The sequence below is a fragment of the Ranitomeya imitator genome, chromosome 1 (assembly GCF_032444005.1).
Source record: "Ranitomeya imitator isolate aRanImi1 chromosome 1, aRanImi1.pri, whole genome shotgun sequence".
Lineage (NCBI taxonomy): Eukaryota > Metazoa > Chordata > Amphibia > Anura > Dendrobatidae > Ranitomeya > Ranitomeya imitator.
In genome coordinates, this window is record NC_091282.1 from 346,513,120 (window position 1) to 346,539,589 (window position 26,470).

A 26,470-nucleotide genomic window follows, 5' to 3' on the forward strand; every position below is an offset into this window, starting at 1 on the left:
TTCGTTGTAAAAATGAGAAATCGCTGGTCAAATTTTAACCCTTATAACTTCCTAGCAAAAAAAAATTTTGTTTCCAAAATTGTGCTGATGTAAAGTAAACATGTGGGAAATGTTATTTATTAACTATTTTGTGTCACATACCTCTCTGGTTTAACAGAATAAAAATTCAAAATGTGAAAATTGCGAAATTTTCAAAATTTTCGCCAAATTTCCGTTTTTATCACAAATAAACACAGAATTTATTGACCTAAATTTACCACTAACATGAAGCCCAATATGTCACGAAAAAACAATCTCAGAACCGCTAGGATCCATTGAAGCGTTCCTGAGTTATTACCTCATAAAGGGACACTGGTCAGAATTGCAAAAAACGGCAAGGTCTTTAAGGTCAAAATAGGCTGGGTCATGAAGGGGTTAAGAATGGTGTCACACTTGGTTATTTTCTATCATATAGACCCCTCAAAATGACTTCAAATGAGATGTCCCTAAAAAAAAAAAAAAATGGCGTTGTAAAAATGAGAAATTGCTGGTCAACTTTCAACCCTTATAACTCCCTAACAAAAAAAAAATTTAGTTCCAAAATTGTGCTGATGTAAAGTAGACATGTGGGAAATATTACTTATTAAGCATTTTGTCTGTGATTTAATTGCATAAAAATTCAAAGTTGGAAAATTGCGAAATTTACATAATTTTCGCCAAATTTCCATTTTTTTCACAAACGCAGGTACTATCAAAGAATTTTTACCACTATCATGAAGTACAATATGTCACGAGAAAACAGTGTCAGAATCACTGGGATCCGTTGAAGCGTTCCAGAGTTATAACCTCATAAAGGGACAGTGGTCAGAATTGTAAAAATTGGCCCGGTCATTTACGTGCAAACCACCCTTGGGGGTAAAGGGGTTAAAGTATGTTTCACTCTGAAATGCTGCAGCGTTCAGAGTCTAACATACTTGGCTGAGATCATACAGTACAGCCAGTGCCTCGTATGGATCAGGCAGCATGCATCAGCTGTAAAGTTTACTGTAAAATGTATATTGCACCAATTTTTAGGATGTTGTTAGAATTATTTTTTGCTATATTGACTATTATTCTCTTCCTTTTGAAATTCGTTCACTTTGCACCATTTTCAAGTAAAGTAAGAGTTCAGATTGAGTGTCAGAGAAGTTATCATGAGTAGGATTTTTTTTAACCTGTTGGAACTGCTGTTGATCTCCCAAATCCAGCATTGTTTTTTGTTCCTGAGCCTCTCTATAACTGAGATTAGCCCCTCTTCCCAGTGTGTAATTACTTATTCTAGTCTTACTAGTCAAGAGGGCATGAGCCTCAAGAAGACCTTCACAAGGAAGAGTTGAGGATCACACTCCCATGCATAATAAGACAAGATTTACAATCAAAAATAGAGAAAAATTCCCATCACTCAGAAACGTATGTGAGTGCTTGTCATTGTCACTATTATTATTTATGAGGCTGCCATCTCAGACGCGGGCACCGCAGCTCTTCGGTGACATTCTAATTGGATTACAGATTTATGTCAAGGGAATAACGGCCAAGTATAAGGGATATAGAGGCTCCGCAACAAAAAAACCCCTCCACATTTGTGAGAACACCAGCATTTACACCGGGTACAAAATTACGTATTTATTGCAAGTGACAGGTTCTCTTTAAGCTGCAGGGATGGCTCTTGTCCATTAAATCCCAGCAGAGTATGTCAACGTACTGAAATGTAACATGCAATTCTGTTACCATCTATATAGCTTCCATTTTGAGGGTATGCTTGATCTTTTCATTTAAAGCCCCATTCACTTGAGATGACTGTAACTGGGATATGGACAAATTACAGTTAGGGAATTATCCACCAAGTCTGGTCTAAAAATAATACTGGTAATTAAAAAAAAATTATACTTTGGACTGCTTTTTCTCTGTAGTGCTCTCCCTGTCCCCTGCCAGTTTCTTTAGATGACATGTGACTGCTGCAGCCAATCAGTGGCCAAAGCAATGCCAACCTCATAACTGCTCAATGGTTATGGGTGTCTCTTTGCAGGGAAAATAGTTCAAAATCCCCACCTCTGTCCTATTCATTGTTAAGTTTGCGGATGTTCTGCATTTGGACCACCACTGGTCACGAGTAGGAGTCGTGTTATAGTGGTATTTATTTATTTTACTCATTTATAAAGCACCATTAACATGTTAGTGACTACCAATATGTCTTTTTACTGACCTCCCATATCAGACAATAGCATCCTGCAACGGGTGAAAATGCAGCAACTGTCGGCTGTACGCTATAGCCGACATCTTGCTGCATCAGCCTCGATTGGTGTTGGCACCAACCATGGCTTTTTAACCCCTTAGATGCTGCTGTTAATATTGACTATGGCATCCAGATGGTTAACAGAGCGCTGGGACTCCCTCTTTAACTCCATCGGCACCCAGAGATCACGATTGTGTGGCCCTGATGTTTGCCATGGCAATTCACAGACAAAAAACGGCCTTAGAGTCTGTTGGCTATAACGGCCTGCTCAGAAGTTAGCAACATGTCGGTGGTAAAAAATAAAATGTTTCCTTCCTGTCTTGCCACTTTGTAATAACTCCTGAAAAGCACCCGAAGGGTTAATAAACTACCTGATAGCAGTTTTGAATACATTGAGGGTTTTTTAAAATGTTCTAACTTTTGGGAATTTTACGATATACCCCAAAGTCAGGGCAAAACTTAATGAGTCCCTAAAAGAAAAAAGTTGTATAAATTTCCATGAAAAACTTAAAAATGACTGCTACATTTTAAAACCTTCTAACATCCTAAAAAAATAAATGGGTATTTTAAAAATGGTGCTGATGTAAAGCAGACATGAGGGAAATGTTATTTTATGTGGTATTACTATCTGGATTGAAATGATAATTATTCAAAGTTTGAAAATTGCTAATAGAATTTTTTGTCAAATTTCTGACATTTTTATAAATAAAAGCACAAAATATTGACATAAATTTACCATGATCATAAAGTTCAAAGTGTCATGAAAAAAATTCTCAAAATCACTGACATTTGTTGAAGCGTTCCAGAGTTATTACTGCATAAAGTGACACTGATCAGATTTGGCCCTGATCACCAATGAGTTAATTCCACAGCACTTTACAGACATTATCACTGGTGTCCCCATAGGGGCTCACAAGCTCTAAATTCTCTAACCATATGTCTTTGGAGTGTGGGAGGGAACCGGAGAACCTGGAGGAAACCAATATAAGCGTCAGGAGAATATACAGTTAGGTCCATATATATTTGGACAGACAACATTTTTCTAATTTTGGTTATAGACATTACCACAATGAATTTGAAACAAAACAATTCAGATGCAGTTGAAGTTCAGACTTTCAGCTTTCATTTGAGGGTATCCACATTAAAATTGGATGAAGGGTTTAGGAGTTTCAGCTCCTTAACATGTGCCACCCTGGTTTCAAAAGGACCAAAAGTAATTGGACAGATTAAATAATTTTAAATAAAATGTTCATTTTTAGTACTTGGTTGAAAACCCTTTGTTGGCAATGACTGCCTGAAGTCTTGAACTCATGGATATCACCAGACGCTGTGTTTCCTCCTTTTTGATTTTCTACCAGGCCTTCACTGCGGTGGTTTTCAGTTGCTGTTTGTTTGTGGGCCTTTCTGTCTGAAGTTTAGTCTTTAACAAGTGAAATGCATGCTCAATTGGGTTGAGATCAGGTGACTGACTTGGCCATTCAAGAATATTCCACTTCTTTGCTTTAATAATCTCCTGGGTTGCTTTGGTTTTATGTTTTGGGTCATTGTCTATCTGTAGTATGAAACGATGACCAATCAGTTTGGCTGCATTTGGCCGGATCTGAACACACAGTATGGCTCTGAATACCTCAGAATTCATTCGGCTGCTTCTGTCCTGTGTCACATCATCAATAAACACTAGTGACCCAGTGCCACTGGCAGCCATGCATGCCCAAGCCATCACACTGCCTCCACATTGTTTTACAGATGATGTGGTATGCTTTGGATCATGAGCTGTACCATGCCTTCGCCATACTTTTCTCTTTCCATCATTCTGGTGTGAATATTTTTCCGCCCAATGATAACAGAAGTATTCAAGGAGTGATACCTTTATTGGCTAACCAGAAAATAATATGTTTGCAAGCTTTCAGAGCACAAAGGCTCCTTCTTAAGGCAAGATTACAAATAGATTAATAAGAAGCAAGCACAACATTTAAAGAATAGTACAGGAGGACATTTGTTAGGGGGTGGGAAGGGTGATGACTCCATAGATAAGCCAAGGTAATCAAATTAGGCTACTTTCACACATCAGGTTTTTGGTTTCAGGCACAATCCGGCAAATTTGCTAAAAAAACGGATCCGGTGTACATAGTGAAAAAACAGAAGCAAACTGATGCACCGGATTCGTTTTTTAGCTGGATCCGGATCTATGTACTGCGCATGGTTTTTGAGTTCCTGAGAGAGAGAGAGAGAGAGATATGCATGCAGGAGACGTTTTTTGTGTCAGGCAAAAAAGCCTGAAGGGAAGGATCCGGCACAAAACGGATGAAACGCATGTCGTTCAGGCACAATCCGGCAGTAATACAACTCGATGGGGAAAAAACGAATCAGGCGTAAGAAAAAAATGATCCAGATTGTGCCTGAAACTGCCGGATTGTGCCTGAACCAAAAACCTGATGTGTGAAAGCAGCCTAAAGGCCCCTTCACATTAAGCGACGCTGCAGCGATACCGACAACGATCCGGATCGCTGCAGCGTCGCTGTTTGGTCGCTGGAGAGCTGTCACACAGACAGCTCTCCAGCGACCAACGATGCCGGTAACCAGGGTAAACATCGGGTAACTAAGCGCAGGGCCGCGCTTAGTAACCCGATGTTTACCCTGGTTACCATCCTAAAAGTAAAAAAAAAACAAACACTACATACTTACCTACAGCCGTCTGTCCTCCAGCGCTGTGCTCTGCACTCCTCCTGTACTGTCTGTGTGAGCACAGCGGCCGGAAAGCAGAGCAGTGACGTCACCGCTCTGCTTTCCGGCTGACCGACGCTCACAGCCAGTACAGGAGGAGTGCAGAGAAGCAGAGCGCCGGGGACAGACAGCGTTGGGTAAGTATGTAGTGTTTGTTTTTTTTTACTTTTAGGATGGTAACCAGGGTAAACATCGGGTTACTAAGCGCGGCCCTGCGCTTAGTTACCCGATGTTTACCCTGGTTACCAGTGAAGACATCGCTGGATCGGTGTCACACGCCGATCCAGCAATGTCAGCAGGAGTCCAGCGACGAAATAAAGTTCTGGACTTTATTCAGCGACCAACGATCTCCCAGCAGGGGCCTGATTGTTGGTCGCTGTCACACATAACGATTTCATTAACGATATCGTTGCTACGTCACAAAAAGCAACGATATCGTTAACAATATCGTTGTGTGAAGGTACCTTTAGGCATTTTCTTACAAATGGAGAGGCAGTGGGAATAATGTTCTTAGTTATCTGGTGTCCATCAGGTGGAGGTGTGAATTGTATCCATGTAGTGACTCATAAATCCAGGTGTTAAATTGAGTCCTAGTGTCAACGAATTGAACATCTTCATTAGTTTGTATTCCCAAATTTTTCTTTCCCTGTGGTCCTTAACATGTGCCACCCTGTTTTGTCTGTGGGCAATCCCTTCCTTATGTCATTCTCAATTAAGCAGATAAAAGGCCTGGAGTTGATTTGAGGTGTGGTGCTTGCATTTGGAAGGTTTTGCTGTGAAGTAAACATTGCGGTCAAAGGAGCTCTCCATGCAGGTGAAACAAGCCATCCTTAACCCCTTCCCGACCCATGACGCCACGTAGGCGTCATGAAAGTCGGTGCCAATCCGACCCATGACGCCTATGTGGCGTCATGGAAAGATCGCGTCCCTGCAGATCGGGTGAAAGGGTTAACTCCCATTTCACCCGATCTGCAGGGACAGGGGGAGTGGTAGTTTAGCCCAGGGGGGGTGGCTTCACCCCCCCCGTGGCTACGATCGCTCTGATTGGCAGTTTCACTTTCAACAGCCAATCAGAGCGATTTGTAATATTTCACCTATTATAACTGGTGAAATATTACAATCCAGCCATGGCCGATGCTGCAATATCATCGGCCATGGCTGGAAACATTAATGTGCCCCCACCCCACCCCACCGATCGCCCCCCCCAGCCCCCCGATCTGTCCGGTACACTGCTCCGGCTCCCCTCCATCCTGTGCTCCGCTCCCCCCCCCGTGCTCTTGTTCGCTCCCCCCGTGCTTCAATCACCCCCCCCGTGCTCCAATCACCCCCCCTGCACTCCGATCCACCCCCCTCCGTGCTCCGTTCCACCCCCCCGTGCTCCGTTCCACCCCCCCGTGCTCCGTTCCACCCCTCCCGCGCTCCGATTCACCCCCCCCATGCTCCGATTCCCCCCCCTGTGCTCCCCCCCCCACCCCATCATACTTACCGATCCTGCCGGGGTCCGTCCGTCTTCTCCCCGGGCGCCGCCATCTTCCAAAATGGCGGGCGCAGTGCGCCCGCCGAATCGGCCGGCAGATTCGTTCCAAAGTGCATTTTGATCACTGAGATAGATTATATCTCAGTGATCAAAATAAAAAAAATAATAAATGACCCCCCCCCCCCCCCCCCCCCTTTGTCACCCCCATAGGTAGGGACAATAAAAAAATAAAGAATTTTTTTTTCCACTGTTAGAATAGGGGTAGGGTTAGGGCTAGGGTTAGGGGTAGTGTTAGGGCTAGGGGTAGGGGTAGGGTTAATGGTAGGGTTAGGGGTAGGGTTAGGGTTTCGGTATGTGCACACGTATTCTGGTCCACTGCGGATTTTTCCGCTGCGGATTTGATAAATCCGCAGTGCTAAACCGCTGCGGATTTATGGCGGATTTACCACGTTTTTTTCTGCGCATTTCACTGCGGTTTTACAACTACTTTTTCATTTTTACGGATCAATTTGTGAAGCACCTGGGGGTTCAAAGTGCTCACTATGCATCTAGATAAGTTCCCTGGGGCGTCTAGTTTCCAAAATGGGGTCACTTGTGGGGGAGCTCCAATTTTTAGGCACACGGGGGCTCTCCAAACGTGACATGGTGTCCTCTAAAGAGTGGAGCCAATTTTTGATTCAAAAAGTCAAATGGCGCTCCTTCCCTTCCAAGCCCTGCCGTGCGCCCAAACAATGGTTTACCCCCACATATGAGGTATCAGCGTACTCAGGACAAATTGGACAACAACTTTCGTGGTTCAGTTTCTCCTTTTACCATTGGGAAAATAAAAAAATTGTTGCTAAAAGATAATTTTTGTGACTAAAAAGTTAAATGTTCATTTTTTCCTTCCATGTTGCTTCTGCTGCTGTGAAGCACCTGAAGGGTTAATAAACTTCTTGAATGTGGTTTTGAGTACCTTGAGGGGTGCAGTTTTTAGAATGGTGTCATTTTTGGGTATTTTCAGCCATATAGACCCCTCAAACTGACTTCAAATGTGAGGTGGTCCCTAAAAAAATGGTTTTGTAAATTTCGTTGTAAAAATGAGAAATCGCTGGTCAAATTTTAACCCTTATAACTTCCTAGCAAAAAAAAATTTTGTTTCCAAAATTGTGCTGATGTGAAGTAAACATGTGGGAAATGTTATTTATTAACTATTTTGTGTCACATAACTCTCTGGTTTAACAGAATAAAAATTAAAAATGTGAAAATTGCGAAATTTTCAAAATTTTTGCCAAATTTCCGTTTTTATCACAAATAAACGCATAATTTATTGACCTAAATTTACCACTAACTTGAAGCCCAATATGTCACGAAAAAACAATCTCAGAACCGCTAGGATCCGTTGAAGCGTTCCTGAGTTATTACCTCATAAAGGGACACTGGTCAGAATTGCAAAAAACGGCAAGGTCTTTAAGGTCAAAATAGGCTGGGTCATGAAGGGGTTAATGAGCTGAAACTCCTAATTCCTTCATCCAATTTTAATGTGGATACCCTCAAATGAAAGCTGAAAGTCTGAACTTCAGCTGCACCTAAATTGTTTTGTTTAAAATTCATTGTGGTAATGTCTATAACCAATATTAGAAAATGTTGTCTATGTACAGTTAGGTCCATATATATTTGGACAAACTCCTTACAGATGTGTGGGATGCCATGACTTTGTGTGATCCTTTAAGTTAGAACATTTTAGGAAATTTGACTTAGCTGATGTAAAATTTTGCAGTCTTTCAACATAGGTTAATTATATATATATATATTTTTTTGTTGTAGCTCATTATTTTTCATTTATTCTGTTTTAGTATGGTGATTATGACGCATCTGTACACAAGCGTGGATTCTTGGCAGAGGAGGAGCTGCTTCCTAAAAGGGTGAGTTAGAACTAGTTCAGCATTTAGTTTGTGTCAGGATGGCCATATATTTTGAAAGTCAAAAATGGTCAATTTAGATCACTTGCAAGAATATTGTCTTTTTGTGACTGAAGTATGCTAAATACAGGCCCACAGAACATACTGTATCTGTTGACCAAGAACAGGTACCACTGATACATAACTTAGAAAAATACCGGGATAAAAATCCCATATTACTTTGGACAATATTTTAGTCACCAGGACACTCCAGAAACGCTAATCCTACAGAGAACGAGGAGTAACAAGTCCCATACACGAATATAAAAAAGTATAGAAATTTTATTAAACAAATATAATAACACAGACTAACAATACAAGGTCCAGAAAGTGGTGCATATACAGATGACACAACTACTGTACAGGGGGTATACTAAACGGATATCCAAAAGTAAACAGTAAAAAAGTACTCTAGCATATATCAATAAGGTGCTACATATCATGCATGGTGTCAGGGTATATAGTAACCTTTACCCATTCCGATTACCAATGTCCATATGCTGCCTATCACATATAGGGTTAAATGCTAGCATATATGGACTGTGCACCGTTAGTCTTACCCGTATGCGTGTTCCAGTGAGTGTCGCCAGCAGCCCCGACGCGTGTTTCGCGTTGGGCTTCCTCGGGGGGCTGTAATGGTATGTGTATTTAGAGCGGTTATTAAAAGTGAGAGGGACACCTGTCTATAATAAGCGGCGCAATTAACGGCGCGTGCGCGGTGATATGCAGGCTTGCATACATCACATCACATCCTGCTCTTCCTGTGACGCGACGGGCAGAGGGAAATCCCTCCTGACGTCACTAGCCCGCCGCGTCACATCCTGGAGGCAGAGAGGGATGTGTCCCGGATCCTGCCACACCGCGCATGCGCACGCGCCGCGGCCGCCATTTTAGAAAGGGGCGATGTCGCCATGATATTAAACATTAGAGCGATAGTGCTAACATTAATAATTATCGATACATATACTGATATAATGGCGACTAGTAATCTGCTGATGCGGTAAGAATAATATTGTATATAACATACCCACCGCGTCCTATCCTGTAACCAGGAAAGGATACGCGCCGGAGCCAGTCATACCGCGCGTGCCGCGGCCGCCATGGTGAGAATGGGAAGGATAACTACAGGCAAGTATAGTAAGTGAATCTAAAGTGATACGTGCTAAGAATGCGCCTACAGATAAGTGCGCTTGCGCAAGGGCAACCAATGATAAAGGGATGGAACTAAAGTGATAATGTGCAAAGTGATAATGCCCACTATAAGGGGCAGACTTACATGTCAAATTCTAGCAAAACGACTGCATAATTCCAACAGATATATGTTACGGCATATATAATAGCGAATTACACACAAATACGAAAACTCGTCCCATACGGATGAGAACAATATAAAAATATGTAAGAGTCCCAAGAGTTCAGGATAACCAAACTCCCCAAAAGTGACACAGTCACCAAAATATATAACATGTATTCAAAAATAAAAATAACACATAAAAAATAAAAAATGAAAAATAAGAGTGTACACGAAATATCACAATAAACGAATAAGTGAATACAGCCGTGGATGCCTGGTATCTGTTGACCAGTTGGCTTGTCATGTTAGATTTCATTCTTGTTTGGTGCTGTAGTTAGTCATTCATGATCAGTTATTGAAGGCCCAGTCCAGGACACAGATCAAGGCAGAGGTCAGTCGGTTGTTTTGTCCAAGACTACAACCATTACAGACCAATGCTACACAAGTCTTTCAGAAAGCAGCCATGTGAAATCACTAATGAATGAGCATCTTTAGGCTATGTGCACACGTCCGGAATTGCCGCGGAAATTTCCGCGGCAATTCCGGGACTCCCTGCCGCGGGTAAAACGCATGTGGAATTGGCATGCGTTTTCCCGCTAAACACTAGAGTTTTGCAAGTGTAATTAGCTTGCAGAATGCTAGCGTTTTCCAAGAGATCTGTAGCATCGCTTGGGAAAACTAACCGGGTTGTCACACTTGCCTATGCAGCATCAATAGTAAAAAGATATAATGTTAAAAATAATAAAAAAATAAATTGTTATTCTCACCTTCCGACGGCGCCAGATCTCTTTGGCGATGCACGCGGCAGCTTCCGGTCCCAAGGATGCTATGCGCGAAGGACCTTTGTGACGTCACGGTCATGTGACCGCGATGTCATCCCAGGTCCTGCACGCATAGCAACCCTGGGGCCGGAAGCCGCCGCGTGCACCTCTGAGAGGCGGGAGGACCCCGGGGGCCTTCGGAAGGTGAGTATATCACTATTTTTTTATGTTCATTCTTTTTTTTAACAAAATATGGTACCCAGTCCTTGGAGGAGAGTCTTCTCTCCTCCACCCTGGGTACCATCCGCACATGATCCGCTCTTCCTGCATGGTGGGCATAGCCCCATGCGGGGGAAGTAAGCGGATCAATGCATGCCTATGTGTGCGGAATCGCCGCAAAATTAATGAACATGCTGCGTTTTTTCCGGAATGCGTTTCCGCTCCGGGAAAAAACGCAGCATTTGCACAAAAATTGCGGCTTGCATTCTAATAAATAGAATGCTTAATGTAAGCGTTTTTTTGCGTTTTTATAGCGAAAAACTTGGAAAATACACAAAAAAAACCTGAACATGTGCACACAGCCTTAGGGTGTCCTCACACTGCTCCAAGGGTGCGTATGTCAAATGTATCTATAGGCGGGATGTTTCCATTCTCGTCATGAGGACTGAGAGGTGTGCATGCGACTGTAAGGAAAAATCTGCTGTGAATTCCTGAAAAGATGGCTATAGCTTGTTATACTTTTAATAATAATCTTTATTTTTTATATAGCGCTAACATATTCCGCAGCGCTTTACAGTTTTGCACACATTATCATCACTGTCCCCGGTGGGGCTCACAATCTAGAATCCCTATCAGTATGTCTTTTGAATGTGGGAGGAAACCGGAGTACCCGGAGGAAACCCACGCAGACACGGAGAGAACATACAAACTCTTTGCAGATGTTGTCCTGGGTGGGATTAGAACCCAGGACCCCAGCGCTGCAAGGCTGCTGTGCTAACCACTGCGCCACCGTGCCGCCCGACTTTTATTTGACTTAGAAGCAAATAGTCTTTTGTCACTATATTGGAACACATTGACGTACATCAGGAAATCCTCCCAATGTTTACAAACAGCATATACTGTGTGAATAGTCCTTTAGTCTCTGCACATGGTCACATAAGGTAAAGGAGACGTATCTTCAAGCCAATATATATATATTTAGTGCCAATACTTCCCTGATCTTAGGTGACAGGTCCTGATACTGTGTACTTATTGCCAAATTCATTATTATTGCCATGTGACTGCGCGCTAAGTTCATTTCCACATCCGCGTGACACGTCCGAGTGAAGTAGTTTTTTTTTTGTACAGCTCACTGACCCATAAGGTTTCTGTGAACAATAGACAGATTAGTTTTAAAAATGGCTCCATGTCTTTGATCCATGAGCCTCAGTGCATGCCACTCGTCAGGCGCTCCTGATTCATTGGCGCGTGCGCCTCTTAATGAAAAAGGAGCATCAGACTCAAACACCCCCCTCATCAGGACTGCCAAGAAAATCGGGGGTCTTGATCAATGGGGGCCATACTGTGTACTCTAGGGTTTTATTCTAGTTTTTACCTGATACTGTAAGACTTAATGGATAAAGAAACTCCATACAGTTATACCAGTCTCGGTAAAAAAAAATCCAAAAAATGCTGATAAAAAATGGATTCAACTAGGAATGATGCTATGGAAAGAATCTTTCCGTTTCTCTCCGATGGTAAGATCACACTGTTGTGTGAATATAGCCTTAAAGTGTAGCCAAAGCCTTGAGTTTTGTTACATTGCTTATTGCTTGTATCACTCAGGTAATAAACCTCTATCAGATGACTCCAGAGATGTGGGAGGAGAGGATCACTGCGTGGTATGCAGAACACCGTGGGCGCACCAGGTAGGCTGGCGGTCACTGTTACTGTTTGTTGTGTCCCTGAAAATGAAATTCAGCCATGTACAATTATTTTTTTTCAGAGATGAAGCTGAAATGGAATACCTGAAGATAGCACAAGACACGGAGATGTATGGAGTCAATTATTTTCTAATACGGGTGAGAAATGGTTATTCGAGACCTATGGTTATGTATTTCATTTGACTATGATATTTGACATTCAAGACATAAAGACCATCTCCCTCTTGGCGTTGAGTTGACCACTTATTATTTAATAAACATAGAATGTAACTGTAGAAGAAATCAGCGCACATAGGGTCTTATCAGACAAAATAAACAATCTATTCAAATTGCACTAACCTGATAGATCTAATGTAATGACCTATAGATCTCTTTGAGAATATCAGCTACAGTAGATCCACAGGTCCGTAGGCGACCGTATCAGATGTGAAGAGGTAGAAGGTTTGTGGATGTAATCCGCGCTGCCGATTAAAATTCAGGATCAAAGATATCCAAATGAAGGAAAGTGGCTTTTATTTCAACGTGTTTTGAAGTTCAAGTGACTTCTTCCTCAGGAACACAACCACATGAATACAAGGACAGGTAGAAAATCAATTTGTATAGCCATTTCTACCTGTCCTTGTATACATGTGGTTGTGTTCCTGAGGAAGAAGTCACTTAAACTTGGAAGCACGTTGAAATAAAAACCACTTTCCTTCATTTGGATATCTTTGGTCCTGCATTTTATTCTGCAGCGCTGATTACATCCACAAACCTACCTCTTCACATAAATAGACAACATGTAATTTTTCATTTCTAGAGGCTGCAGATGGTAACAGATGGTAAGCCTGTAGTGAGCAGTTGCTGATTAGGATATTATCAGTCTAAGAAGGGAGTTGTCTACATGATACCATTCTTACAAAGCTAAGTAATGTGCAGAAGGTTTTGTTGTAACTGTTAAAAGTGATGTTTGGAGGCTGGAGTAGAGAACATTTGTTTTTGTTTTTTTACTTGGATGCATGACATTAATGTAATATGTGTTTTTAAAAGGGGGGTGGTCTGGGTTGTATGGATGAAGGATTTACAATTATTTTTTTAAATGTTCAACTTTTATCCCTAGAGGAAAAGAAGGCTTAGAAAACACACTCTTTCTTATCCCAGCATATTTCTGTAGTCTTCAAATTTATATAATACTTTGTTTATAATAACCTTATTATTATTCATTTTTATAGCGCCATTTATTCCATGGCGCTCTACATGTGAAAAAGGGGCATACATACAGTCATGGCCAAATATATTGACACCCCTGCAATTCTGTCAGATAATACTCATTTTCTTCCTGAAAATGATTGCAAACACAAATTCTTTGTTATTATTATCTTCATTTAATTTGTATTGAATGAAAAAACACAAAAGAGAATGAAGCAAAAAGCAAAACATTGATCATTTCACACAAAACTCCAAAAATGGGCCTGACAAAAGTATTGGCACCCTCAGCCTAATACTTGGTTGCACAACCTTTAGCCAAAATAACGGCAACCAACCGCTTCCGGTAACCATCAATGAGTTTCTTACAATGCTCTGCTGGAATTTTAGACCATTCTTCTTTGGCAAACTGCTCCAGGTCCCTGATATTTGAAGGGTGCCTTCTCCAAACTGCCATTTTTAGAGCTCTCCACAGGTGTTCTATGGGATTCAGGTCTGGACTCATTGCTGGCCACCTTAGAAGTCTCCAGTGCTTTCTCTCAAACCATTTTCTAGTGCTTTTTGAAGTGTGTTTTGGGTCATTGTCCTGCTGGAAGACCCGTGACCTCTGAGGGAGACCCAGCTTTCTCACACTGGGCCCTACATTATGCTGCAAAATTTGTTGGTAGTCTTCAGACGTCATAATGCCATGCACTCGGTCAAGCAGTCCAGTGCCAGAGGCAGCAAAGCAACCCCAAAACATCAGGGAACCTCCGCCATGTTTGACTGTAGGGACCGTGTTCTTTTCTTTGAATGCCTCTTTTTTTTTCTCCTGTAAACTCTACGTTGATGCTTTTGCCCAAAAAGCTCTACTTTTGTCTCATCTGACCAGAGAACATTCTTCCAAAACATTTTAGGGTTTTTCAGGTAAGTTTTGGCAAACTCCAGCCTGGCTTTTTTATGTCTCGGGGTAAGAAGTGGGGTCTTCCTGGGTCTCCTACCATACAGTCCCTTTTCATTCAGACGCCGACGGATAGTACAGGTTGACACTGTTGTACCCTTGGACTGCAGGGCAGCTTGAACTTGTTTTGATGTTAGTCGAGGTTCTTTATCCAACATCTGCACAATCTTGCGTTGAAATCTCTTGTCAATTTTTCTATTCCGTCCACATCTAGGGAGGTTAGCCACAGTGCCATGGGCTTTAAACTTCTTGATGACACTGAGCACGGTAGACACAGGAACATTCAGGTCTTTGGAGATTGACTTGTAGCCTTGAGATTGCTCATGCTTCCTCACAATTTGGCTTCTCAAGTCCTCAGTCTTTCTTTTCTCCATGCTCAATGTGGTACACACAAGGACACAGGACAGCGGTTGAGTCAACTTTAATCCATGTCAACTGGCTGCAAGTGTGTTTTATTTATTGTCAACACCTGTTAGGTGCAACAGGTAAGTTACAGGTGCTGTTAAGTACACAAATTAGAGAAGCATCACATGATTTTTCGAACAGTGCCAATGCTTTTGTCCACCCCCTTTTTATGTTTGGTGTGGAATTATATCCAATTTGGCTTTAGGACAATTCTTTTTGTGTTTTTACATTTAAGACAAATTAAATGAAGATAATAATACCAAATAATTTGTGTTTGCAATCATTTTCATGAAGAAAATGAGTATTATCTGACAGAATTGCAGGGGTGTCAATACTTTTGGCCATGACTGTAGACAAGTAGAATAAACATGAGCATTACAAGACACACACAAGTACAGGAGGAGAGAGGACCCCTGCCCACGAGGGCTCACTGTCTACAGGGGATGGGTGAGGATACACTAGGAGAGGATAAAGCTGGTCGTATTCCAGATTATTATTTAATGCTGAATTTTCTGCACTTGACAACAAAAAATCATTGTTCATTTTCCTTTTTGTAATTTCAAACCCAAGAACAAGAAAGGCACTGAACTACTACTAGGAGTTGATGCCTTGGGACTCCATATTTATGACCCCGAAAATAGATTGACTCCTAAAACCTCTTTCCCTTGGAATGAAATTCGGAATATATCTTACAGTGATAAGGAGGTAACTCCCAACCGCATACTTTTATTTTTTTATGACAGTCTGATAATTTATGTTGCTGTTTCAATTTCTGCATTAACAGACTATTATACAAGGTGGGCCATGTATATGGATACACCTAAATAAAATGGGAATGGTTCGTGATATCAACTTCCTGTTTGTGGCACTTTAGTATATGGGAGAGGGGGAAAACTTTTCAAGATGGGTGGTGACCATGGTGGCCATTTTGAAGTTTGCCATTTTGGATCCAACTTTATGGATATCATAGTACAAGCAATAAAACATAATGGCTTACCAAAGCTTCTGCGCTTGAAATAAATGGACTTTGTCATTGCAATGGAATATAGAGCCATTTTGGATATGTAAAAAACACTATGGCAGCCATCGATCCCAAAGTGTTTATTAAAATGAAAAACATGGAACGTATGGAAAAGTCCAGTGAACATTGTCTGTCTATCCAATATTCTAAACATTTTATCTTTATTTTGTATGCTGAATGTTGGGCTCCGCTCACTCTTAAAGGGAATCTGTCACCCCATTTTAGGCCTATAAGCTAAGGCCACCGCCATCAGGGGCTTATTTACAGCATTCTGTAATGCTGTAGATAAGCCCCCGATGTATCCTGAAAGATAAGAAAAACAAGTTAGATTATACTCACCCCGGGGCGGTGCGGTCCGGTCCGATGGGCGTCGCGGTCCGGGTCCAGCGACTCCCATCTTCTTACGATGACGTTCTCTTCTTTGCTTCCTGTCGCAGCTCCTGCGCAGGCGTATTTTGTCTGCCCTGTTGACGGCAGAGCAAAGTTGTGCAGTGCGCAGGCTCCAGGGCCTCTCTGACCTTTCCTGACGCTTGCGCACTGCAGTACTTTGCTCTGCCCTCAACAGGACAGACAAAATACGCCTGCGCAGGAGCAGCAACAGGAAGCAAAGAGGATGTCATTGTAGGAAGATGGAAGGCTCTGGACCCGGACCGCGACATCCCCAGACCGCACCCGGACCGCCCCTGGGTAAGTATAATCTAACTTTTTTTTCTCATCTTTCAGGTAACATCGGTGGCTTTTCTACAGTATTACAGAATGCTGTAGATAAGCCCCTGATGCCGGTGACCTTAGCTTATAGGCCTAAAATGGGGTGACAGATTACCTTAAAGAGCTTCCATTTGATCTGTTATGATTTTGTGATTGATTTTTGATTGGATTCTATTAACCCCACTTGACTTGTAATGGCAGCAGCAGAATGCTTCAGGGCGCAATGGAAACCTAGCATAAGATAAATAATGCAAGTCTGAGCAGATCCACAACTTTTACATATAAATAGTACTGTAATAGATCTGTATGTCACATTTCTAGCTAATGTGTTTTGACTGGTATGGTTACAAAGCCAAAACCTCAGTAAGTTTGGCAATAACTAATGAAAATTCTAAATATATATAAAAAACGCATGATTATTTAGGTGAGGCACTATTGAAAAAAATGGAAATGTCCAGTTCTTACCCAGAGGAACAGTCTCCACTTCTCAGAAGATGCATGAAAAGGCTTCATACAGATGACCTTGTCAGTGTACAGTGACTTGAAAAAGTATTCATTTCCCATGAACTCTTCCACATTTTTTCACATTATGCCCATTATACCGTATATACTCGAGTATAAGCCGACCCGAGTATAAGCCGACCCCCCCCCCTAATTTTGCCACAAAAAACTGGGAAAACTTATTGACTCGAGTATAAGCCTAGGGTGGAAATGCAGCATTTACCGGTTAATTTCAATAATAAAAATAGATAATTATTTCCCCATAGCTGTGCCATATAGTGCTCTGTGCCGTTCATTATTGCCCTATAGCTCTGCCCCATATAGTGCTCTGCGCCGTTCATTATTGCCCTATAGCTGTGCCCCATATAGTGCTCTTGCACCGTTCATTATTGCCCTATAGCTCTGCCCCATATAGTGCTCTTGCACCGTTCATTATTGCCCTATAGCTCTGCACCATATAGTGCTCTTGCACCGTTCATATTGCCCCATAGAAAGCTCTGCCATTGTCGCTGCTGCTGCAGTAAAAACAAACAAACAAACAAAAACAAAACACATACTCACCTCTCTTGCTTGCAGCTCCCGGCGTCTCGTTCCGGCGTCCGGTCCCGGCCTCTCTCTGCTCTGACTGATCAGGCAGAGGGCGCCGCGCACACTATATGCATCATCGCGCCCTCTGACCTGAACAGTCAGAGTGCAGAGACGCCGGGAAGATGGAGCGGCGCCCGGCGGCTGGAACGTGGACAGGTGACTATGCGATACTTACCTGGTCCTGGCATCCGGCTCCTTCTCCTGGACAGCTGGTCTTCGGTGCCGCAGCTTCTTTCTCTATCAGCGGTCACCGTTACCGCTGATTAGAGAAATGAATAGGCGGCTCCACCCCTATGGGAGGTGGAGCCGCTTATTCATTTCTCTAATGAGCGGTCCCACGTGACCGCTGATGGAGGAAGAACTGCAGCACCGAAGACCGTGGGCTGAAAATCTCGGCTTATACTCGAGTATATACGGTATATTTTATTGGGATTTTATGTGATATACCAACACAAGTAGCAAGTATGTGTGAGGTGTAAAGGAAGTGATCCTTGGTTTGAAATTATGTTAAAAATATAAATCTGACAATTTTGATGTGCATGTGTATTCGGCCCCCTGTAGTCTGATACCCCAAAATCCTGAGTGACCAATTGTCTCCAGAAGTCACATAATTAGTAAACTGAGATCACCTGTATTTAATTTATTCTCCATATAACTACAGCTGTTCTGTGAAGGCATCAGAGGGTTGTTTGAGAACATTAAGGATCAAACAGCATCATGAAAATCAAGGAACACACCAGGCAGGTCAGGGATAAATTTGTGGAGAAGAGTAAAGCAGGCTTAGAATATATATATACTAGCTGAAGAGCCCGGCGTTGCCTGGGCATAGTAAATATCTGTGGTTAGTTATAGCACGTCACTTCTCTTATTTTCCCATCACGCCTCTCATTTTCCCCCTCACATCTCTCATTTTCTCCCTCACACCTCTCATTTTCTCCCTCACTCCTCTCATTCCCCCCAACACTTGTCATTTCGGCCTCACATCTGTCATTTTCCAATCACTACACTATTTTCCCTCACTCCTCTCATTTTGCACTCACACCTTTTCATTTTCACCTCACACCTCTCATTTTCACCTCAGTATATACATGTTTGTCATCTCCCTTATATATAGTATACACCTGTATGTCATCTCCTGTATATAGTATATACCTGTATGTCATCTCCCCTGTATATAGTATATACCTGCTGTGTGTCATCTCCCCTGTATATAGTATATACCTGTATGTCATCTCCTCCTATATATAGTATATACCTGTATGTCATCTCCTCCTATATATAGTATATACCTGTATGTCATCTCCTTCTATATATAGACACAAAAGAGAATAGTAAAACCAAAAACACTCAGTTTGAAAAAATGTTGCAGTAATCCGCAAGTGCTAGTAAAAGATGTAAAAAACAGGGTATTTGGTTGATACGTTTTTTGCAAAAAATGTATACTAAGCTGCTCTACCAATCTTCACGGTATACCCTTATCAGAGCAGTCCTAACTAATGTATGCAATCCCTATCTGATGTATTTAAAAACCTGATCATCTGTATATAACCTGTGTGAACAGGGTTCAGAGAGGAAAAATCCATGTGTGCATACAGGGTAGAACAGCTTTTGTGCAGATAGCCCAAGAGGAGTGGTGGAACTCCCCAGTCTTGTAGACACAAGAGAACAATTATGGAAACAGGAACACATGGGCTACTTGCACAGTGAACAAGTCTGTATGATCATGTTCACACACCACCAATAAACTTGAAGACACAAAAGAGAATAGTAAAACCAAAAACACTCAGTTTGAAAAAATGTTGCAGTAATCCGCAAGTGCTAGTAAAAGATGTAAAAAACAGGGTATTTGGTTGATACGTTTTTTGCAAAAAATGTATACTAAGCTGCTCTACCAATCTTCACGGTATACCCTTATGTTTCCTTCTATATATAGTATATACCTGTATGTCATCTCCTCCTGTATATAGTATATACGTGTGTCATCTCCCCTGTATATAGTATATACCTGTAGGTAATCTGCTCCTGTATATAGTATATACCTGTGTGTCATCTCCTCCTGTATTTAGTATAAACCTGTATGTCATCTCCTCCTGTATATAGTATGTACCTGTATGTCATCTCCTCCTCTATATAGTATATACCTGTGTGCTATCTCTCCTGTATATAGTATATATCTGTGTGTCATCTCCCCTGTATATAGTATATACCTGTGTGATCTCCTGTATTAGACCTCATTAACACGTTATTTGCTCAGTATTTTTACCTCAGTATTTGTAAGATAAATTGGCAGCCTGATAAATCCCCAGTCAACAGGAAGCCCTCCCCCTGGCAGTATATATTCGCTCACACATACACATAATAGACAGGTCATGTGACTGACAGCTGCTGTATTTCCTATATGGTACATTTGTTGCTCTTGTAGTTTGTCTGCTTATTAATCAGATTTTTATTTTTGAAGGCTAATACCAGACTTGTGTGTGTTTTAGGGCGAGTTTCGTTTGTCAAGTTGTGTGTGTTGAGTTGTGTGTGGCGACATGCATGTAGCGACTTTTGTGAGATGAGTTTTGTGTGGCAACATGCGTGTAGCAACTTTTTGTGTGTCGAGTTGCATGTAACAGGTTAGTGTAGCAAGTTGTGTGCAGCAAGTTTTGCGCATGGCGAGTTTTGCGCGTGGTGAGTTTTTATGTCTGGTGCCTTTTGAGTATGTGCAAGTTTTGTGTGAGGCAACTTTTGCATGTGTTGCAAATTTTGTGCATGTGGCAATTTTTCCGCGTGTGCAAGTTTTGCGTGTGGCGTCTTTTCCATGAGGTGAGTTTTGCACTTGTGGCGAGTTTTGCGTGAGCCTAGTTTTTGCATGTGGCGAGTTTTGCGCGTGGCGAGTTTTGAGCGGCGACTTTTGTGTTTCGACTTTTATGTGGCGAGGTTGGTGTATGTGTGGTGAAATGTGTGCTGAGGGTGGTATATGTGTTCTAGCACGTGGTAGTGTGTGGCGCATTTTGTGTGTGTTCATATCCCCATGTGTGGTGAGTATGTCATGTCGGGGCCCCACCTTAGCAACTGATCGGTATATACTCTTTTGCGCCATCGCTCTCATTCTTTAAGTCCCCCTTGTTCACATCTGGCAGCTGTCAATTTGCCTCCAACACTTTTCCTTTCACTTTTTTTCCCCATTATGTAGATAGGGGCAAAATTGTTTGGTGAATTGGAAAGCGCGGGGTTAAAATTTCACCTCGCAACGTAGCCTATGACGCTCTCAGGGTCCAGACGTGTGACTGTGCAAAATTTTGTTGCTGTAGCTGCGACGCTTCCAACACTTTTCCTTTCACTTTTTTCCCCATTATGTAGATAGGGGCAAAATTGTTTGGTGAATTGGAACGCGCGGGGTTAAAATTTCGCCTCACAAAATAGCCTATGACGCTGTCGGGGTCCAGACGTGTGACTGTGCAAAATTTTGTGGCTGTAGCTGCGACGGTGCAGATGCCAATCCCGGACATACACATACACATACACATACACATACACACACACACACACACACACACACACACACACACACACACACACACACACACACACACACACACACACACACACACACACACACACACATTCCGCTTTATATAGTAGATATATATATATACACATATACACACACATATATATATACACACACACACACACACACATTCCGCTTTATATAGTAGATATATATATATACACATATACACACACATATATATATATACACACACACACACACACACACACACACACACACACACACACACACTCACACACACACTCCGCTTTATATAGTAGATATATATATATACACATACACATATACACACACATATATATACACACACACACACACACACACATAGCCCACGCTCCGAACATCTCACATGGCAATGTTCAGTCCTTCATCCCAAAATGGAAGGAATATGGCATAACTGCAAACTTACCAAGATATGGCTATCCACCTAAACTGACATCCCAAGCAAGGAGAGCACTAATTAAAGGAGCAGCCAAGAGGCCAATGGTCACTATGTAGGAGCTGCAGAGATCCATATCTCAGGTGAGAGAATCTGTCCACAGAACAATTAGTAGTGCACTCTACAATTTTGGCCTTTATGGAAGAGCGACAAGTCCAATGCCATTTTTTAAAACAAGCCATAAGAAGTCCCGTTTGCAGTTTGCAAAAAGCCTGGTAGGGGAAACAGCTAGCATGTAGAAGAAGGTGCTCTTGTCAGATGAGACCAAAGTAGAACTGTTTGGGTAAATGCAAAACATTTTGTGTGGTGGAAAACTAACACTGCACATCACTCTGAAAACACCATCCTCACTGTCAAACGTGGGATAACCATGGGGAGGCTTTTCCTCAGCAGGGACAGGGAAGCTGGTCAGAGTTGATGGGAAGTTCTATGGAGCTAAATAGATGACAGTTGCAGTGGAAAACCTATTAGAGGCTGTAAAAGACTTGCAATTGGGGCATAGGTTCACCGTCCAGCAGGACCATGACCCTAAACATACTGCAAATCTAAAATGGAATGGTTTAGATAGTAACATAGTTATTAAGGTTGAAGGAAGACTTTAAGTCCATGTAGTTCAACTGATAGCCTAACCTAACATGCCCTAACATGTTGATCCAGAGGAAGGCAAAAAAAACCCATGTGGCAAAGAGTAAGCTCCACATTGGGGAAAAAATTCCTTCCCGACTCCACATACGGCAATCAGACTAGTTCCATGGATCAACGCCCTATCGAGGAATCTAGTATATATACCCTGTAACATTATACTTTTCAAGAAAGGCATCCAGTCCCCTCTTAAATTTAAGTAATGAATCACTCATTACAACCTCATGCGGCAGAGAGTTGCATAGTCTCACTGCTCTTACAGTAAAGAATCCGCGTCTGTTATTATGCTTAAACCTTCTTTCCTCCAGACATAGAGGATGCCCCCTTGTCCCTGTCTCAGGTCTATGATTAAAAAGATCATCAGAAAGGTCTTTGTACTGTCCCCTCATATATTTATACATTAAAATAAGATCACCCCTTAGCCTTCGTTTTTGCAAACTAAATAGCCCCAAGTGTAATAACCTATCTTGGTATTGCAGACCCCCCAGTCCTCTAATAACCTTGGTCGCTCTTCTCTGCACCAGCTCCAGTTCAGCTATGTCTTTCTTATACACTGGAGACTAGAACTGTGCACAGTATTCTAAGTGTGGTCGAACAAGTGACTTGTATAGAGGTAAAATTGTATTCTCCTCATGAGCATCTATACCTCTTTTAATGCATCCCATTATTTTATTTGGCTTTGTAACAGCTGCCTGACACTGGCCACTGAATATGAGTTTGTCAGATGAAAGCATATTTATCTGTGTGAACGGCCCATCACAGTCCAGAAGTAAATCCCATTGACAATCTGTGACAAGACTTGAAAATTGCTGTTCACAGACGCCTCCATCCAGTCTCACTGAGCTAGAATTGGTTTGCAAAGGAGAAGGGGCAAAATGTCAGCTTCTAGATGTGCAAAGCTGATAGAGAGGTACCCCAAAAGACTTGCAGCAGTAATTGCAGCAAAAGGTGGTCCTACAAAGTATTGACTTGGGGAAGACAAGTGTGTGCCATCACAATTTTCAGAGTTATATTTCAAAATATTTAGAAAGCCATGTGTCATTTCCTTGACACTTCATAAATATTTGCTACTTTGTGTTGGTATGACACAAAATCCAAATAAAATACATTTACGTAAGAAGGACGCATGGTGGAGATCTCCTCCAGCAAAGAGGAGATATAGGTCTTTCCCCAGACCTTAACCAAGAACGGACCACCAGTTATTACCTGGCAATACACCTGGATCAAGGGGGACCCCTGGCTGGCGATCTCCCGCGGCGAGGAGCCGGCACACCGGACCCTCAGGCACAGAGCGGCCCTGCAGCACAGCCGCACCAGAAACAGGCCGGCACAGCAAGGACTCCTCAGGTACCGCAGACGGCAAAGGGAAGTCCGGCAGACGGCACATAGTAAGGTGCGAGGCGGCAATGAGAAGACTGCGGAACCCCCGCAGAGCTAAAGGGGTGGTGAGAGAGAGGCCTTCCCGCCCTTGGACCTCCCGCGGCACCCGAGAGGAGAGCATCGCAGGCGCGCTCAGCTGCAGCTCCTGCAGGGAAGACCCTGAAGAGTGCGCAGACCACACCTCACCTAGGAGAAAGGCGACCAAGGTAGGACTGGTACAGGTGGGACAGGAGACCCCCCGGGACGCCCGCCATTGTGTTCCCTGTGCTGGTCGTTTTCCCGCCAGTGGGAGGGTGGACGCCATCTTGGGGACAGATCCCCTTACAGAGAAACACCATCATAGTGCGGGCATACCTAAGACTCTCGGCACGCCAGCATACTGTCCTGCTCACCAGCCTTGCTGCAGAAGCGGTGCAGTCACCCTGCCATTGCTCTATACGGGGCTGTCATTGTGCCTTTCTTACATTAATATTGGAAACACAGACTACCAGCATATTACCCAGTAAGCCTGCATTCTACAAATCTAGACCTCTGGTGACACCTAGTGTTGGGATCGATTATAGCATCCAGAGGTTCCCCCTTCCTGGCTCAGAACATTGTACATGCCCCACTAACCCTAAGATCGTAATTAAATGCACCTCGGAGGGGGCTTGCTGATGGGGGGCTGAGCCTAATGTGGTGATCGCTGCACCCCCATGTTCCCCTGAACACTATCACGGGCAATTAATAGCAGCAGTCATACATGGGTAAAACTAAAAGGATTTCTGGACAACCCACGAGCTTACACAAGGAGCCTTCTCTAGAGGACATGGAACGGTTTTTAAACCAGCCACTCCAAACAAGGAATACCAGATCAACAATGTCGCAAACCCTGCATAAAAATGGTTCCTCCTCCAAAGAGCCTCACTCTTCACATATCTCTCCTAAAAAATCAACAGACAATAGTAATGGAGACAAAGTCCTGCCTGAGGACATGAATATAGCTGAGCTGAGTAAATATATTAAAGCTCTCCCAACCAAAACAGATCTAGAAAGCTTTGCGTGCAGACTTGAGAACTCGTATAAAAAGGAGATATATAATCTGCAGATGGAATTCACATCGCGTATAGAGGACGTGGAAAAGACTCAAGAAGATATCTCACAAGAACTCCAGGCTCACAGAGAAATCTTAATGGATCATACCATGAAACTGGAGGAAATGTCATCTGGCCTTGAAGACCTGGAAAACCGCAACAGGCGTAACAATATCCGTATACGTGGCCTCCCAGAATCCGTCAGTCCTCAGGATTTAGACCGCACAGTCCAGAGAATATTCCTGGACATTCTCAGCGATCACGAAGACAACACCATTGAGTTCGACAGGATTCATAGATCTCTTGGTCCTAAACCCACGTCTGAGTCGCGCCCTAGAGATGTCATCTGCAGGGTGCACTACTTTAGAATTAAGGAGGCCATCATGATAGCTTCTAGGAAAAAGGGATCTCTCCAGTTTGAAGGCCAACCAATACTACTAAGGAAAGAGATATCCCCTACAGGTGGGGGTTCCCATTCCAACTAACAGCATCCAAAGGCGGCAAAAGCGCATACTTTCGCCGGATTGGGGACCTGGCTAACTTCCTAGGCACATTTGAACTTCCACTAATAGATCTTCCAGACTGGCCTCTAACTCCAACACTCCCAGATGCTCCTCCAAGGTGGCTCAAGGTCCCCCGTTCCAAGAATCGACACACCAATGAAGGCTCCTCTGATCCTCCATGAAGTTCTTTTCTTTTGTTCCCATTTTTTTTCTCTAGTTTTAATTAGCCTCTACTCATTGCTGCAATGTATTTAGACACTCTGCTGCAGTTGAGTGGTCCCATGGATACTTATTGTTAATTGATTGAATCTCCTGATGGGGCGGATGGTTTCACTGTGGGTTCGCCTTGGAGGTTTAGTCTTAATCCCTGGACATTTGAGCGCGTGGTGTCTTGCTTGTCATCAGTGTTTTCGTTTCCCCCCCCCCTTTTTTTTTTCCCTCTCTTATTGTTCTCCGATGGCACGCGGGACATCTTGCTTATGCAAGGGTTATTGTTATGCTTAAATAGATTTTACACGTTTGCAAGTTTTTGTTCATGGGACCTAACAAGTTCGCGGGGGGGTGGGGGAGCAGGTGTTCCCCTTGGCTTCCCTTCTCCACTAAAGGTGCACGGGCGAGGGAAGGGGGGGAGAATTATTCTTCTCCTTTCTTTTGCCCTAACTACACAGATGCAAAGTCAGATTGGGTGCGTCAACCCTATCGCACCTTCTATGTTTTCTATGTTCTACTATTTCTTCTTCACCCTGTCTTTCTCCCCTCCCTCCCAGTGTTTTTTCCCTACTACACTTGGCTGTCGTTTGTTTCGGCGGATGGAGCGCGTGGTGTCGCGAGATGGCGTAAAAGTATTTGATAATGGATGAAATTAAATTTTGCTCCTTTAACGTGAAGGGGCTAAATATCCCGGAAAAGAGAAGGTGGGTCCTATTTGATAGTCACAATCTACATCTTAACAAAATAAGATCCCAGCTGCGCAGCATGAGACTGGTAGATGTCTGGAGGGTTCTTAACCCAACAACTAAGGACTATAGCTTTTTCTCAAAAATACATAACACTTACAGTAGAATAGACTATTTTTTCGTTTCACATAAGTTGCTCGACATGCAGGTAAAGGCGGACGTGGGGTCGATACTGTGGTCAGATCACGCTCCTATATACCT

General features: G+C 42.8%; 1 protein-coding gene across 2 annotated transcripts in view; it reads left to right on the top strand.

The window, feature by feature from the left end:
- Window positions 1-26,470, top strand: part of NF2 (NF2, moesin-ezrin-radixin like (MERLIN) tumor suppressor) — a 175,682-nt gene that overhangs the window by 59,349 nt on the left and 89,863 nt on the right. For both annotated transcript variants that reach the window (XM_069760065.1, XM_069760071.1), the window contains exons 6-9: window positions 8,288-8,356; window positions 12,272-12,354; window positions 12,432-12,507; window positions 15,470-15,604. In XM_069760065.1, coding sequence (XP_069616166.1) covers window positions 8,288-8,356; window positions 12,272-12,354; window positions 12,432-12,507; window positions 15,470-15,604 — 363 coding nt within the window. The remainder of the gene's footprint in view (window positions 1-8,287; window positions 8,357-12,271; window positions 12,355-12,431; window positions 12,508-15,469; window positions 15,605-26,470) is intronic.